General features: G+C 49.0%; 2 protein-coding genes across 3 annotated transcripts; one reads left to right on the forward strand and one right to left on the reverse strand.

The window, feature by feature from the left end:
- Nucleotides 1-278: 278 nt before the first annotated feature.
- LOC136491135 (small ribosomal subunit protein uS12) lies at nucleotides 279-3,174 on the reverse strand. The gene is made up of 4 exons (XM_066487400.1): nucleotides 3,020-3,174; nucleotides 1,000-1,155; nucleotides 789-915; nucleotides 279-682 (listed from the first exon to the last, which is right to left on the reverse strand). The coding sequence occupies exons 1-4, from the start codon at nucleotides 3,022-3,024 to the stop codon at nucleotides 542-544; spliced, it is 429 nt and encodes a 142-aa protein (XP_066343497.1). The 5' UTR covers nucleotides 3,025-3,174; the 3' UTR covers nucleotides 279-541.
- Nucleotides 3,175-6,527: 3,353 nt separating this feature from the next.
- Nucleotides 6,528-12,559, forward strand: LOC136490926 (APETALA2-like protein 2). Of its 2 annotated transcripts, none has more exons than XM_066487152.1 (10): nucleotides 6,528-7,113; nucleotides 7,247-7,272; nucleotides 7,380-7,410; nucleotides 7,501-7,588; nucleotides 7,676-7,821; nucleotides 9,947-9,991; nucleotides 10,090-10,199; nucleotides 10,290-10,429; nucleotides 10,724-10,834; nucleotides 12,007-12,559. In XM_066487152.1, the coding sequence occupies exons 1-10, from the start codon at nucleotides 6,725-6,727 to the stop codon at nucleotides 12,217-12,219; spliced, it is 1,299 nt and encodes a 432-aa protein (XP_066343249.1). In that variant the 5' UTR covers nucleotides 6,528-6,724; the 3' UTR covers nucleotides 12,220-12,559. The 2 variants fall into 2 exon arrangements, with proteins under 2 accessions (XP_066343249.1, XP_066343311.1); XM_066487214.1 differs by having other exon boundaries at nucleotides 10,696-10,834; nucleotides 12,007-12,182.
- Nucleotides 12,560-14,816: the final 2,257 nt, after the last annotated feature.

The following is a 14,816-nucleotide window of genomic DNA, read 5'->3' on the forward strand; positions in this document are numbered from 1 at the left end:
ACGTCACCGAGAGCATAATCGCAGCAACGCAGAGACGTCGATCCCCACATGAGCGGTTCAGAGCTTCAGGTGAACGAACAGTCCACATGCACGTGTATTCAGTTCTACAGTGGAAGTCAGGTTCCCATAAGTAATTTCCTGTTCACATGAACTTATCAGCCGGCTATAGTGTTTTCTCTCACAGCAAAACAGCTTCAACCGGCTTATCAGCCGGCTTTAATACCAGCCAAACATGCCTTTCACAGCAGACTACCAGTTTCATGAAAAAAACACCAGACTACCAGAGAATCCAGAAAGGCAGAATCATACCATAGCAAGGAATGGCCACAGCTGCTAAGGTTCATCACAGATCACACACTGACTAGCAGTGTCGGATATAGAATTCAAATTCAGATGCTTCTCAACAAAACTATGGCAAAATAACTCATAGGTTCATCTCAACATGAGGTCTGGTATGAGAGCCCTACAGGTGCACGGTGCGCCATAGGCCCAAAACTCCAAAAGCATTACAGGTTTCACTGTGGTGAGGGGGAATAGGGTTTTAAGATCTTGGCTTCTCCTTCTTCTCCTTGAAGAGGGCGAGCAGGGAAACGCCAGAGACCTTCACGACCTTGAAGCGGACACCGGGAATATCTCCCACAGCGTGGCCCTTACGACCGAACCCTGCAATCAGCACCTCATCCTGCATGCAGAGAAAGGGAGTGCGACAATTAGCAGCGAACAGCGGGGAGGAGGAACAACATCAGTTACCCATGAAGAGTCCTATGAGCTGGAAAGATAGAACTTACGTTTTCCTCGATGTAGTTCAAGCAACCATCGTTTGGCACAAAGGCAGCAATCTTCTTCCCGTTCTTCACCAGCTGGACACGAGCACACTTACGGATAGCAGAGTTAGGCTGCTTAGCCTCAATGCCGCTGCAAATGAAGTAATACATGTCAGGTATTGGTTAATTTGCCTGTTCTTCAGAAGAAATGGAATCTACTGTTTCGTGAACTCACATCTTTTCAAGGACGATTCCCTTTGCGTGAGATGAACCAGCAAAGGGTTTCTTCCACTCGTTGCCAAGATGGCTCTTCTTGTAGGCTTTGTCAGCCCACCTCTGGTTCCTTCTGTGGGTCTTGAGCTTGCGCCCCGCTCCCATACCACGTGTCTTACTGCAGCAGAATCACAAACGTTAGCATCCAAAACTATATGTTAACACCAAGTGTAGCACATCAAACATCTTCAATTTAAAGATCAAGAAAGATATACAGCTAAGTGCTTAAGTTGCTGCTTGCTCATAAACCATAAAGGGCTGGATTCAAATTCATTCAGCTAGCAACTAGCATAACATGGCAAGTGAAGTCAAGTCTTTGTAGACTCAGTTTCTCATACATATAAGCTACAGGTACAAAGGATTACCAGGCTCTGAAGCAACGTTTACAAAGCAGAATACTATTAATCTGTATGGTTTAAGAAACTGAGATCTACTGATTGTTAACCTCTACTTTGGAATGAGCTTCCTGTTTGGTTTTAAAGTATAGCCATGATAGTACTGTTAACTTGGGAAGCATGAAGCTCTACTTTAATAGAGCATAACAACCTAAAGACTTATTTCATATTCAGTGACTATATGAGCTAGTTATATTGAAAAGAGGCTAAAATCGCAGCAGCAGAACAATATGAAAATATCTATATTTCCATGATCATTTCAAAGAAAGCTAATATGGAAAATAAAAGGAGTTGTTGTCCTTGTTCATAACTGACAGTGATAGTAGATGTGAATATGTGATAAAATGTAGGGGGATCAACAATTCAACACATCACCATATCTCAATGAGCTATGGAGCCACATGAGTACTACTGTCTCCATTAATGAGGGCGCACATCCATAAATCTAGATTAATTGTGAAAATATATTCGGTGTGATTTTATAAGACATTGTACAGCATAAATTTGGTGGTGCCTGGGAGAAGGGATCTGATTACAGCACTTGCTCTATGCAGCCTGCTACATAAACATAAGAGAACCAAAAGGAACTCCAAAAGAACATTACACTACTCTCTGATGTTCACTTAAAAAGGTCATACATATCAGAGGAGTTAGACTTCACATAATAGATGGCTGCAGCAGAATTAACAGTGCTAAGTTTTATAAAAAGTACAGAAGTTAGTAGCTTTAGATAATATGGTCAATCGCTCAGCATTAGAGACCAACCATCACGATAATCCCACAACATCAATACACAGTTATGTAAGCAGCTGAGGAAAAAACACTATATTACAGAAGTACAAAGCATGATCAATATCAGAGGCTTAAAACAGGTAATATCGGTATACCATTGAGTCCACCATTTTAGTCTAATTAATTGATGCGCAATTTGAGCTAATTCAGTATATTATACTCCATCCATCCCAAATTGTAAGTCATTCCAAGAATCTTGGAGAGTCAAAGCATCTCAAGTTTGACCAAGTTTATATAATAAGATAATAACATTTATGATACCAACTAAGTACCAATAGATTCTTTGTTAATTATATTTTTATAGTATACCTATTTGATGTTATAAATCTTTATAATTTTTTTTATAATTTTGGTCAAACTTGAGAAGCTTTGACTCTCCAAGATTCTTGGAATGACTTACAATTTGGGATGGAGGGAGTAGATATTAGAAATGTAATGAGTAAGGCATGAAACTATGCCAACTCCAGGTACAAATCATGCTTCTAACAAGGCAATAGACTAGCGCACTACCAACTAGCAAATGAAACCTCTACCATAACCATCGGAAATTTTACTAGTCAACCTACGTGACTGAGAGACTTGCTACGCAGGTTTCACTTATCTGATTTTCTTGTAGGAAGACAACAAAAATTCTAGACCCAACGAACAACTAGATATAAGATGACGCATCACAAGATAACATGTTGAAACGCTGTTATTATCATCATAGATCTGGGAGAAAAAACGGAAAAAAAAATCACGGAATAGAGTAGAACTTATAGGGAATGAGATTGAGAGCACAGCATCATGAATTACCCCATGTTGGATCGGCGAAGGTGATGCCTAGCTCGTAGCGAGAGTACGGCAGCCGAGCAGCCAACGGCGAGGGCGCTCGAGCAATCAGGCGGCGGCGGCGAAAGGGTTTGGGGTCAGATGTGGGAGACGCGTTTATATTCCTTCTGCTCTGAAATAGGGCCTAGGGCTCTTGTTTGGAGTAAATGGGCTATGGCCTTTGGGTCAACTGAGTTGGTCCAAGTTTTTTGTGCTATTTTCAGTACACGGCCCATACGAATTACTAGTTGTGCTCGTCGGCCTGAAATGGAAGGACTTAGGCTCTCTTCCGCCGTGTAAAATCGGGCATAGAGAATTTCATGATGCTCTCCAACCATCCGAATGAAGACCACAAAACTGCTGATCTCAAATAGAGAATTTCATTTTTTTTGAATAAAAAAAAGAGTGTTTAGATTTGAGAACCAGGCGCAAGCCTAACGAATGAACAAATCAAACCGTACAGTCGGGATCAGGATGAGACGCGACGATGCCTAACAGAACAAGCAAAGACCGCCACGGTACTAATCCTCTGTTTACGTACTGACATGTGGTTACCAGTAACTAATAGTGATACTGTATACTGTACAGCCCTACTAATCTCAAGTCAGACGAAAACACGATGCGCTCTGAACAGAAAGACCTCCAAAGCCGTACGGCGCGCGCAATCCGTCGCGATCCTGCGGTTAATACGCGGACACGTCGGGACTCCGGCTCCCCCTCTCCACTACCGATATGTCCCCTCTCCACTACCGATAAGTCATAACTGAAAGTACCGTAATTTATTAAAAGAAAAAAATAATTTTAGTTGGTTGAAAAAGTTAAGTTATAAGTCGAGCGACCACGCACATTTCTTTTCTTCCCGGTTCCCACCACGCACGGGCACGGCACGGCACGGATCAAGTACGCACGCCATCGTCCATCCTGCAGCCGCTGCAGACGAAGGCAGCCAGGCAGAGGCAGGCTTTCACTGACCATTCAAGTCAAAGCACTGTGCCGGCCGGCGCAAAGCCACGGGTGGCGCTGTCGCCGTCCTCCGCGCCTCGGCCGCCCCCGCACGGCTCACGAGCGTGCCGATGGAACCGCGGATTCGCCCCGCGTGTCCGTGACTTTTCCGGGCCCTGTTCCCGCCCGCCCGCCGGCGCCGCGCCGGTGCATTTCTAGAAACGGGACGAGAGACGTTTGGGCCGGCGCATCAGGCGCACCGCGCACGGACAGGTACGTGCGGTGCGGCGCGCGCGCCTGCGGCGGCACGGCACCATACCATACGCCGGACGGGCCCGGCAGGAAGACGGCCCGGAGCCCCGGACCTGACGGGCGTCGGGCGCAGCGCAGCAGCTGACGGGCCCACCGCGTCAGCACGGGCGAGCAACTGTTGATATAGATAGGCCGATGGACGGTTCAGAACAGTTAGGGGTTGGGCTCGAGGCGAGAAAGATCTGGATCTGATCTGATAGTTGCCATTGCCAACCAACCCGCGCGTGCATCTCGTGCCCGCCGCGGAGACTGCCGCACGTCTCCTTGCGATTTCGGGAGCTCGGCCGCTCACGCGCGTACTCAGAGTCCCCCAGACCACAGCCGCGCGGACGGCGGGCGGCGGACGCCAGGGGGCGCGCCGCCGCGCCGAGTCGGCGCCCAGACGGCGGGCGGGCGGCTTCGACCATTCTACCCCTGCCGCGGGAGCTGTGCTGCAGTGCAGGGTGCGTTTGGATCCGGCTACTAAAATTTAGAAGGTGTGTCGGAAGGATGTTGCATGAAGTGTTCGAATATTAATAAAAAACAAATTACATAATCCGTCAGGACTTCACGAGAAATTTTTTTAAGCTTAATTAAGCCATCATTAGCACATGCTTACTGTAGCAAAATATTGTCCAATCATGGACTAATTAGGCTTAAAAGATTTGTCTCGCAAATTAGTCGCAAACTATGTAATTAGTTTCGTAATTAGTCTATATTTAATACTCCATGCATGTGTCCAAATATTTGATGGGACAGTGACTAAAGTTTAGGAGAGACAAACATCCCATGCATATGGCGCGTGATTTGTTTACCGGTTAAGTACCGGCCGTACAACAGGAGCTGGCTGTGGATCGCGTGGCTACTGTGCGCTGCCATTGTCCTGTTTGTTTGGCGCTGAAAAAGTACGGTTTATAAGACACGCGAACATGATGATTATTGGTCCACGCACTGTCGACCGCTGGCTGGCGTATCAAGCCAAATGATGGGAGGACTGGCTAGCTGAACCGGTGCCTGCCCTATCGTTCGTGCCGCATCCGTGCGGTTGCCAGCTTTCTAAAATAGCCGCACCGTATACTTGTGGTGGTTAATTTATGGAGTAAAGTTTAGTAGGTTGTGGAGATGTCGTATGAGCTATTTAATATTAATAAAAAATAAAATACAGAATTCGTCGGTAATTTACGAGATGAATTTACTAAGCCTAATTAATCTGTTTATTAGCACATGCTTACTGTAGCACCACATTGTCAAATCATGGACTAATTATGTTTAAAAAATTCGTCTCGCAAAACAGTCTCAATCTGTGCATTTATTTATTGGTGTCACTTGTGTGGTTTTACCGGTGTCACTTGTGTGATTTTGCCTGCTTGTTCGAATGGATGGGTGTTTTATATGTCGGGAAGATACCGCCGAGGATTATAAAAATATAGGGACATACTTGATGAAAATGTTAAAGTAATCGTACGTGCCATATAAAACGACATATGTTGTTAGTAGGCAACTCAAAAGATCGCAATATTATATTACCAAGTGCACATTACTTCATTTATAAGGACTAGCTTTACGTTGTAGTTATAAAGTTTTGCTAACGCTTACGTTCATATCGAGACCACTTGCGCAAGTGTACCATGACAATGCCTAAAGCTTTGTCGACCCAATATTTTAGAGCTTACTTTTCAAACAAATCAAATCTTTCCTAAAAGTTGTCTACCACTGTCATAGTATCATGTGTTTTATGATAAGACCTAATTTAGCCAAATTAGAAAAAAAATCATAATTTATGTTTCTGGTATAGAATCCGTTTATGTGATACTGACTAAATAGCTACCTATTATTAAAGATGGCGACATATAAAAAATCTTCATTCTATTGAACCATCCTTTCTAGAACCTAGGATACATGAAAAAAAGAAAGATAACGTGAATGAAGCTGCTAAGAAAACCAACCAGCGGTTAGTGCCGCTGTAAAACCCATGGCAAATCCCGGCTCCGGCGAGCCGGCGGGCGACACGTTAACTACCGTGGCCGGAGGCACGCGTGCCCGTAGCGAAGCTCCCTTGCACAAAAATAGTTTACCTTTGATACCCTTCACCCTCCTCGAGACCTCGACGTCCCATATCCCTTTCCTTTTCTCCCACTGCACTGCTGCTCCGCTGCCGCTGCCCATACCCTCTCTCTTCTCGTCCTCCCCTCACCCCACCCCATGGCCACGGCCACCATCGCCACCATCCACTGCTCCTCCTCCCACCACGCTACTTATCGTGGCTGCTGCGCTCCTGCTCAGGCGCCATAGAGACGCGTGGGGCCGAAGCCGCGGATCAAGCTCTGCTCGGGGTGGAGCAGCATCAGGCGGTGGTGAGTGGTGACAGACAGGCAGGCAGGCAGAGTGACCGACTGGTGAGTCGAAGCTTGGGCGGGAGGTGGACTGTGGCAGGCTCCGGCGGGCCCCGGAGCGGAGATGGTGCTGGATCTCAATGTAGCGTCGCCGGCGGACTCGGGCACGTCGAGCTCGTCCGTCCTCAACTCCGCGGACGGCGGCTTCCGGTTCGGCCTGGTCGGGAGCCCCGTCGACGACGACGACTGCTCCGGCGATATGGCGCCGGGCGCCGCCACGGGGTTCATGACGCGGCAGCTCTTCCCGTCCCCGACCCCGCCGGCCGAACCGGAGCCGGAGCCGGCGGCGGCGCCGATACCGGTATTGCAGCCGCGGCGCGCCGAGGATCTCGGCGTGGCCCAGAGGCCGGTGGCGCCCGCGAAGAAGCCGCGGCGTGGGCCGAGGTCGCGCAGCTCGCAGTACAGGGGCGTCACCTTCTACAGGAGGACGGGCCGCTGGGAGTCGCACATCTGGTACTCAACTTCTGACCTCGCCTGCACCCTTCGTAATTACCATCTACTATTACTGTACTAATCCATCCACTTATGGCTCTTGATCACTTTCTTCTCCTCCTCTCCTTTTGCTGCTGCTGCTTGATCTGAGCAGGGATTGCGGGAAGCAAGTCTACCTAGGTGAGTGCCCGAGTTCCACGCGTTCGAGCTGAGCATCTTCTATGAACTGTCGATTAGTTTTGCTGCGTTTGATTTGGTTGCGATGTGCTGATGCCCCTTCTACCCAGGTGGTTTTGACACTGCTCACGCGGCTGCGAGGTTAGTGAGCTTTTCCTCTGTTTGAATTCATGCCGATTTGCAGTTTTGTGATCGATAAGCGCGTTGAAATGGTAAGTTTGGACCAAACAGGGCGTACGATCGAGCTGCGATCAAGTTCCGCGGCCTCGAGGCGGACATCAACTTCAGTCTGGGCGACTACGAGGATGATTTGAAGCAGGTAATAGTTGCATGGAAACATCAAATGGCATCTACAGTTTCTCCATGATCGATAGTTTCGCGGTGGACTGATGGTTGTGCTTTCCAGATGAGGAATTGGACCAAAGAGGAGTTCGTTCACATACTCCGGCGCCAGAGCACCGGGTTCGCGAGGGGAAGCTCGAAGTACCGTGGCGTGACGCTGCACAAGTGCGGCCGCTGGGAAGCTAGGATGGGACAACTTCTTGGCAAGAAGTAAGCTGGCAGTAAAAAATTGACCTGCATACATAGTAGCCCCTGCCTTTCCCTTTTTACACTCGGATTAAGTCCACTTTTGGCCTCTCAATTATTGGGTTCGTGTAATTTTGACCATCAGCTACAAAACCGTCTAATGCTGGTACCCCAATTGTTAAAACCGTTTACTTTTAGCATCTGGACGTGGTTAGGGCTGTTTTGTCCAACGTGGAGCGGGTTTGACCATGCCACGCTGCTGTTGACTGCCACGTACGACGTTGCCCTCCATCAAGTGACATGTGGGGCACACGCGTCAACCACCCATCCCCTCCCTCTCCATCCTCATGGTAGCGCCCCCACGCCGCCTCTGGCCCGACCATCACCGGCGCTGTCCCCCACGGCAGCGCCGCACCTACGCCGCCACCACTGCAGCGCCACAACCCATGGGCGAAATCCCGACGCCGCCTCCTAACTGCTGCAGCTGCCAGAGCTGTGCCTTGCCGGAGAAATCTCGACACCGACCCTTGCCTGCTGTAGCTGCCAGAGCTACACCCTACGTGGCTTCCGCGCCTGCAGCCGTAGGAGGAGGCCGGCTGGCAAGCAGCGCTGGTCCCGCGTAGTCCCGAGGCTGGCTACGGCTCGGTGGGAGGCGGGTCATGGCCTGTTGGCCACGTGCGCCAGCGGCCCGGCAACCACAACCGCGGCAGCGGAGAGGAGCCGAGGAAGAGGTGCGCCGGGTGCGGGACGAAGAGGGCTCGGCGGGATGCGGGACGTTGCCTGCTGGCCACGCGCGCTGACGACCTGGCGGCCATGGCCATGGCGGAGAGATGCCACAGTGGCAGGGAGGAGGCGAGGAGAGGCACGTCTGGTGCGTGAGGAAGAGGGCTCGGCGGGAGGCGGGTCCGTGGTCTGCTGCTTTGCTGGCGACGTGCAGCGGCGACCTTGGCGGACATGGCTGTGGCGGAGAGATGCCACAACAGCGGGGAGGAGCCGAGGAGAGGCGCGCTGGGTGTGGGAGGGAGGGGGCTCGGTGGGGAATGCGGCGGTGTCCCAGGCCACTCGCGTAGGAGGCCGCGGTGGCAGCGATGGCGTGGCCGTGGGGCCGTAGCGGCGCAGCGAGCCGGCGACAGGGCGCGCCACTTGCGTGAGGGCTTCGCGGAAGTGGCGGTGGCGCTCATTTAGCTTGCTGGCGGCCTGCGAGCACCGAGCGGCCATGGCAATGGCCATGGTGAGCTTGGTCTGGCGCAGGGAGGCGACTGTCGCCGTAGCCTGCTCATGCGCCGCCGCCACAGCCTGCTGGCTTGCCATTGCCGTAGCCAGCTCGCCGCCGTTGTCTCCTTCACACATGCAGGAACGGGAGGAAAGAGAGGGCCAGCGTGGCACGGTCAACGCCAGCGTGGCATGGTCAAACTCGCTCCACGTTGGGCAAAACAGTCCTGCCCTCGTCCAGATGCTAAAAGTGAACGGTTTTGACAATTTGGGGTACCAACATCAGACGGTTTTGTAGTTGAGGGTCAAAATTAGATGAATCCAATAGTTGAGAGGACCAAAAGTAGACTTAATCCTTTATACTCTGTTAGCTTCAGTTCAAATGTTTATGCATGGTTATGAGTAAAAAGCGCCGGGATGATTCTCGCTTGATCGTTTCTGTGGCTTATAAGCTAGCTGATGTTGTTTGGTTGTGAGAGAAAAACACTGTACCATGGCTGATAAGCATAGCTGATACGATCGAGCGAACAGGGTGGAGGTTGGCTTGATTTCACATTTGACATGGGTGTGGTCAATGATTAATTCGACATAATTTAAGTTCATGTTAGGTGCAGCTTGGGGGTGATTTTAAGGAATACAGCAAGGTGATTCTCGCTGGGGTCAGTGTGCTTGTTATTCTAGTATGCTAATAGTGGTTAGTATGTCTCTGTTATATTGGTGGAAGCTGCACTTCCAGTCTTCCACCACTCATTGTTTTGCCATGGCACCTAATAATATCATACAGATCTATTTGCAGCAACCACTAGATTTCAGATATGAGCATTTGCAGACAATGCAATTCTGCACTCCGTAGTCTAGGGCCAGTTTTGTCAAGGCCTACTAGTGTAGGCATCCTTCTGGTGAGACAGAGTATCTCACACCTGGAATTCACATGCAGGTACATCTATCTTGGGCTCTTTGACAGCGAAGTTGAAGCGGCAAGGTACCACTGTAGCTTTCACGGTTCATTTTCTAAGGACATGCTGGTTTTATCAGCTTCATTAACTTTGCTGACTTTTAATGCTTGTTGCAATTTGGTAGGGCTTATGACAGGGCAGCCCTTCGCTTCAATGGGAGGGAAGCTGTTACTAACTTTGAGCCTAGCTCCTACAATGCAGGAGATAATAGCCTGCCTGACACCGAAACTGAGGGTATTACAATCAGTCTCGTCATCTGACATTTTTTTTTCATATAAACCAAAGTGTCCGAGATGTATCTCATGGTTTTCTCTACGTTCTCAGCAACTGTTGATGGTGATGCCATTGATTTGGATTTGCGGATTTCACAACCTAATGTGCAAGATCCCAAAAGGGACAATACCTTAACTGGCCTCCAGCCAACATGTGATTCCCCTGAATCTTCAAATACGATGGCCTCTCAGGTAAAAAGATCCATTCAATTTTTCAGTATATAACCTTCTACTTATGGTAGCTAAAGAGGTGTCAAGAAAAATTAAAATCTTAATATGGAAGCAACTGTAGGTTGAATTGTCATCTTTGTAGAATCTTGGACCTCTGATACTAGTTCCTACTAGTAAGTAGTAACTCCTGACCTACAAAGATTCATAGGATTATTTGATTGGCATATGGTTGGTTGAGATATTAATTCGTGGTCCAGGTCCTACTACAACTATTATTGATCTTACAGTATTTGCTTCTATCTCCTGCTGCTGTAGCCAATGAGCTCATCATCCCCTTGGCCCTGGTATCAGCAAAACCCAGCAGTGTCATCTCACCATCAGCGTTTGTACTCGTCAGCTTGTCATGGCTTCTTTCCGAACCACCAGGTATCACCAAGATCCCTTTGTTACACATGAAAATTGCTATTCCTATGCCGTCAGTATTATAGAATCCAGGATAGTTAGCTGAACATGCTCTGTGTTCCAAAAAGAAAATAATGAAAAGAAACAAGCCGAATATATATGTCGACATGTCTAACTTTTTGACTGAGACTAGCTAGCTAAACATTACTTGTAGCTTGATTCCCTACAAACAGTTAACTTGCTTTGAAATTTTTCTTACGAAATGTCTTGTTCCATGGAAATACACTATACAGCCCTTTTCTGTTGGGTATCAGCTAGTACTTCAGCTAGTACTAGGAGTACTAGTACTTACTGCTATAGGCCTTGTTTAGTTTCTTCCCCAAAAATTTACACCCTATCCCATCGAATGATTGACACATTCATGGATTATTAAATATAGACTTAAAAAAATAACTAATTGCACAGATTGCGGCGACTTTATGAGACAATCTTTTAAGCCTAACTAGGCTATGATTTCACAATGTGGTGCTACAGTAATATATGTGCTAATGATGGATTAATTAGGCTTAATAAATTCATCTCACGGTTTACTTTTTGGATTCTGTAATTTGTTTTTTATTAGTATCCGAGCCCTCCATGCAGCATCTGATGTGACACCCTAAAATTTCACAACTGGAGCAGCTTGTTCGGCTGAGCTGAAATTTTCACTGTTCATGCTGGAAACACTGTTTAGGCTGTGTTGTGAGAAAAAAATACCGCTCCGGCTGAAAAAATAATCGCAGGTACTGTTTGTGGTGTGTGAGCTGATTGATGTTTCGACCAGGCCGTTCTGCCAGTTTCCATCTTTTGAAACACGGCAGTTGTTAGGTCACAGTTTCTTGACATAACATGGGATGCATCTTAGTACGCTGATCAGGGATCACGTGTTGCAGCTTTAGTCCTGAGGATGCTCTGAATTTACGGGAAATAGAGCTAACATCAAGTCTTGATTTGGCTTCACATACAACCAGACTAGTACTATACAATAAATTAATTAATTAAAGCAGAATCCTGAATAATTTATCATGCTCACCGAATCCCATCTTGGTTGTTTGTTCACTCTGTTTCCTGTGAACGACTTTCAGGTGAAAACGCTCACTGTGGTCAAAACTTAACAAAGCTCATGCTTGTAATTAACAAAGCTCATGCTTGTGCAGGTGCAGGAAAGGTCAATGGAGCGAAGGCCTGAGCTGGGTGCCCAGCCATTCCCCACCTGGGCATGGCAAACGCAGGGCTCCCCTCACGTGCCGTTGCACCACTCTGCAGCATCATCAGGATTCTCGACCGCCGCCGGGGCGAACGGCGGCATGCCGCAGCCGTCTCACCCGCAGCTGCCGTTCCCGACTACAAACCCGTTCTTCTTCCCCTAGACCGCTTTTGACAGCTTGCTGTTCCGGCTCTGCTCTCGGCGTCTGGAATGGCAGCTGGTCTTCTGTGTGGCGTCTAGCAGCTTTGCTTGCCGGTGACCGTTGTTAATTAAGTAAAGTATGTGTGTGTGCGCGCGTGTGTGTGTGTGAGAGAGAGAGAGAGAGAGCCATAAGAAGCAACATGGCTAGTTTCCCTCTGATATGTGCCTGTTAAGATATGGGCTGTTGCTACATTGCCGTGGATCTGCCATGGTTGAGATGTTGTACTTGTACCCCATGTATGAATTGGTTCTGAAATAGTAGTAGTATTTTGTTCTACTGGACCATGCGTGTACATTAAGTCATTAACTGGATCTTTGAAGGATACTGTAGTACAAGTTTAGCTGAGATTTATGACTCGAGCATTGACATAATGAGATGCATTTCAGGACCACTGAACCACTCCCCACAGCAAATATGATAGCATTACCGCGTTTCAGATTGTACAGGAAAACTGTGCCTCGTACGTTCGTCGTCTCCTAGCGGTTGTCCGTTGGCGATTGACACCCAGGCCTTTTAGATCGCAAGTTTTTTCGCTCTCTTTCCATCGCATTAAATCTTTGGACACATGCATGGAGTATTAAATATAGATAAAAAATAACTAATTACACAGTTTGATTATAAATTACGAGATGAATCTTTTGAACCTAGTTAACACAGTTTGATTATAAATTACGAGATGAATCTTTTGAACCTAGTTATGCGATGATTAGACAATAATTGTTAAATACAAACGAAAGTGCTACAGTATCCGATACTGATTCCTGACCACCCTCTAAACAAGGCCCCGGGCCAGAACGCAGCACAGGTTTGGGGAGCAACGCAGATGGACGTGGGCACGTGGCCCGAACGCACTGTTACAAGCCCGCACTGTGAAGTGAAAGCCGGGGCGGTTCCAGGGACTTGGGACTAGAAGAAGGGCTGCTTAGGGGACTAAAGGTTTGAATAAATACTAAGGTCCGTTCGGTTTACCTTAAAAACAGATTTGTTCGGTTTTTTTTAGCAGAAACAGTGTTTTTCTCTCACAACAATTCAGTTTTGACTTATTTTTTTAGTCAATTTCAGCCAAACGAACGGGACCTAAAATACACTTCTTCTTCCTTTGGGCGCCGAGATCCAACAGCAGCACCGCCACCACGGACGTCCACGAGGTCGCCGGAGATGGCCGTGAGGACGGTGAGGAAGAAACGGCGGCGATCTCAGCCAAGAAGACCCCGGCGGCGCTCGCGCGTGAAAGGAGAACGGACGGGCGCAAAGGGAGGCACGGCGGACGGCGTGGGGAGCATGGACGGGCGCAAAGGGAGGCGCGGCGGCTGGCGTGGGTAGACACGCTCGGACTGGGAAAAGGGGTGAGGACCGTCAATTATTGAGGGGCATAGGGTGTCAATTTGGCCCCGTAAGTCCCAATAAGTCTCACCCCAAGAGACTGCTGCCTTTTAGTCCCTGGTCCCTATTTTAGTTCCTTCTGTTTGCCTAAAAGGGACTAAAATGGATTAAAATTTAGTCTCTAGTCCATGTTCCCGCCGAAATAAACAGGCCCTGTGGTATACTGTATTCGTGTACTCCGTACAAGTAGAGGTAGAGATTGAGGCGGAGCTACTGGTAGTGTACTGGCACGCTGTGCTGTGTACTGTACGAGTACGTACATTGAACAGGAGTAAACCAGCAGTACTGGGCTACTGACTGACACTGACCGAGTGAATGACTGGGCGAGCCCCTCTCGCCCTATGGGAGTCGTCTGCCCTGCAGCCCTGCGCCCCTGCCCAGCCCTCCAGAGTTCAGAGCAGAGAGCACTCCTCCACTGCAGTCTGCAGCGCGGCACGGTTTTACCGTCCCACGTCGCTGTCGCGCCCCCACTGTTCCATCCACGTCCGCCCGTAAACCCCTTCTCGTCCTTTCCCCGTTTGCCTGCGCCTCCGCCCACACAGCACAGCCCACCGCTTGCGCTATGCCTATGCGCGCGGCATGGTTTCGGCTCGGTTCCCCCCACCACTCTCGAGGTCGGCACTCGGCAGCTGCAGCAGCGGCGGGGGCGAGACGCCATTTTGGTGCTGGTGGATTCGGCACTTTCTCCTGACTCTCCCCCCATGTCTGATGTCCCGTTCCGGGAGACGTGACGGCTAGGGCCTGTGCTTAAAGCGAGAGAAGGGGCCGCCCCCGCCTGGCTCGTTGCGCTGTTCCAACTGCAGTCCAGGGGCCCTCGGCACCTCCCCCACTCGGCACTCGCTCACTGGTACTGCACTGCCTCGCTGAAGAAGTGAAGGGCCACTGGTCGTCTGGCCCACTGCCCACTTGCCCAGTTCTCTGATTTTTACTGCTCCGGGTCCGTCTCTGCATTTGCCATTTGGCGAGCAAGCAGCATGCCTGTTCCTGTGTTTGTTCGCGGTTGCGCGCCGCCTGGACTGGCCGATCAAACTGAGTTGGTCGTGCCACTCGTGCGTTCGGTTCCAGGTCTAGCTTAGGATAGACTCATTGCTGATTTTGGATCTCGTTTTTTTTTAGATTAGTACTGACTCATCTCGTGTTTAGTTAAAAAGGGCGAGTTATCTTTGCCCTGCATT

The sequence above is a fragment of the Miscanthus floridulus genome, chromosome 1 (assembly GCF_019320115.1).
Source record: "Miscanthus floridulus cultivar M001 chromosome 1, ASM1932011v1, whole genome shotgun sequence".
NCBI classification, from domain to species: Eukaryota; Viridiplantae; Streptophyta; class Magnoliopsida; order Poales; family Poaceae; genus Miscanthus; species Miscanthus floridulus.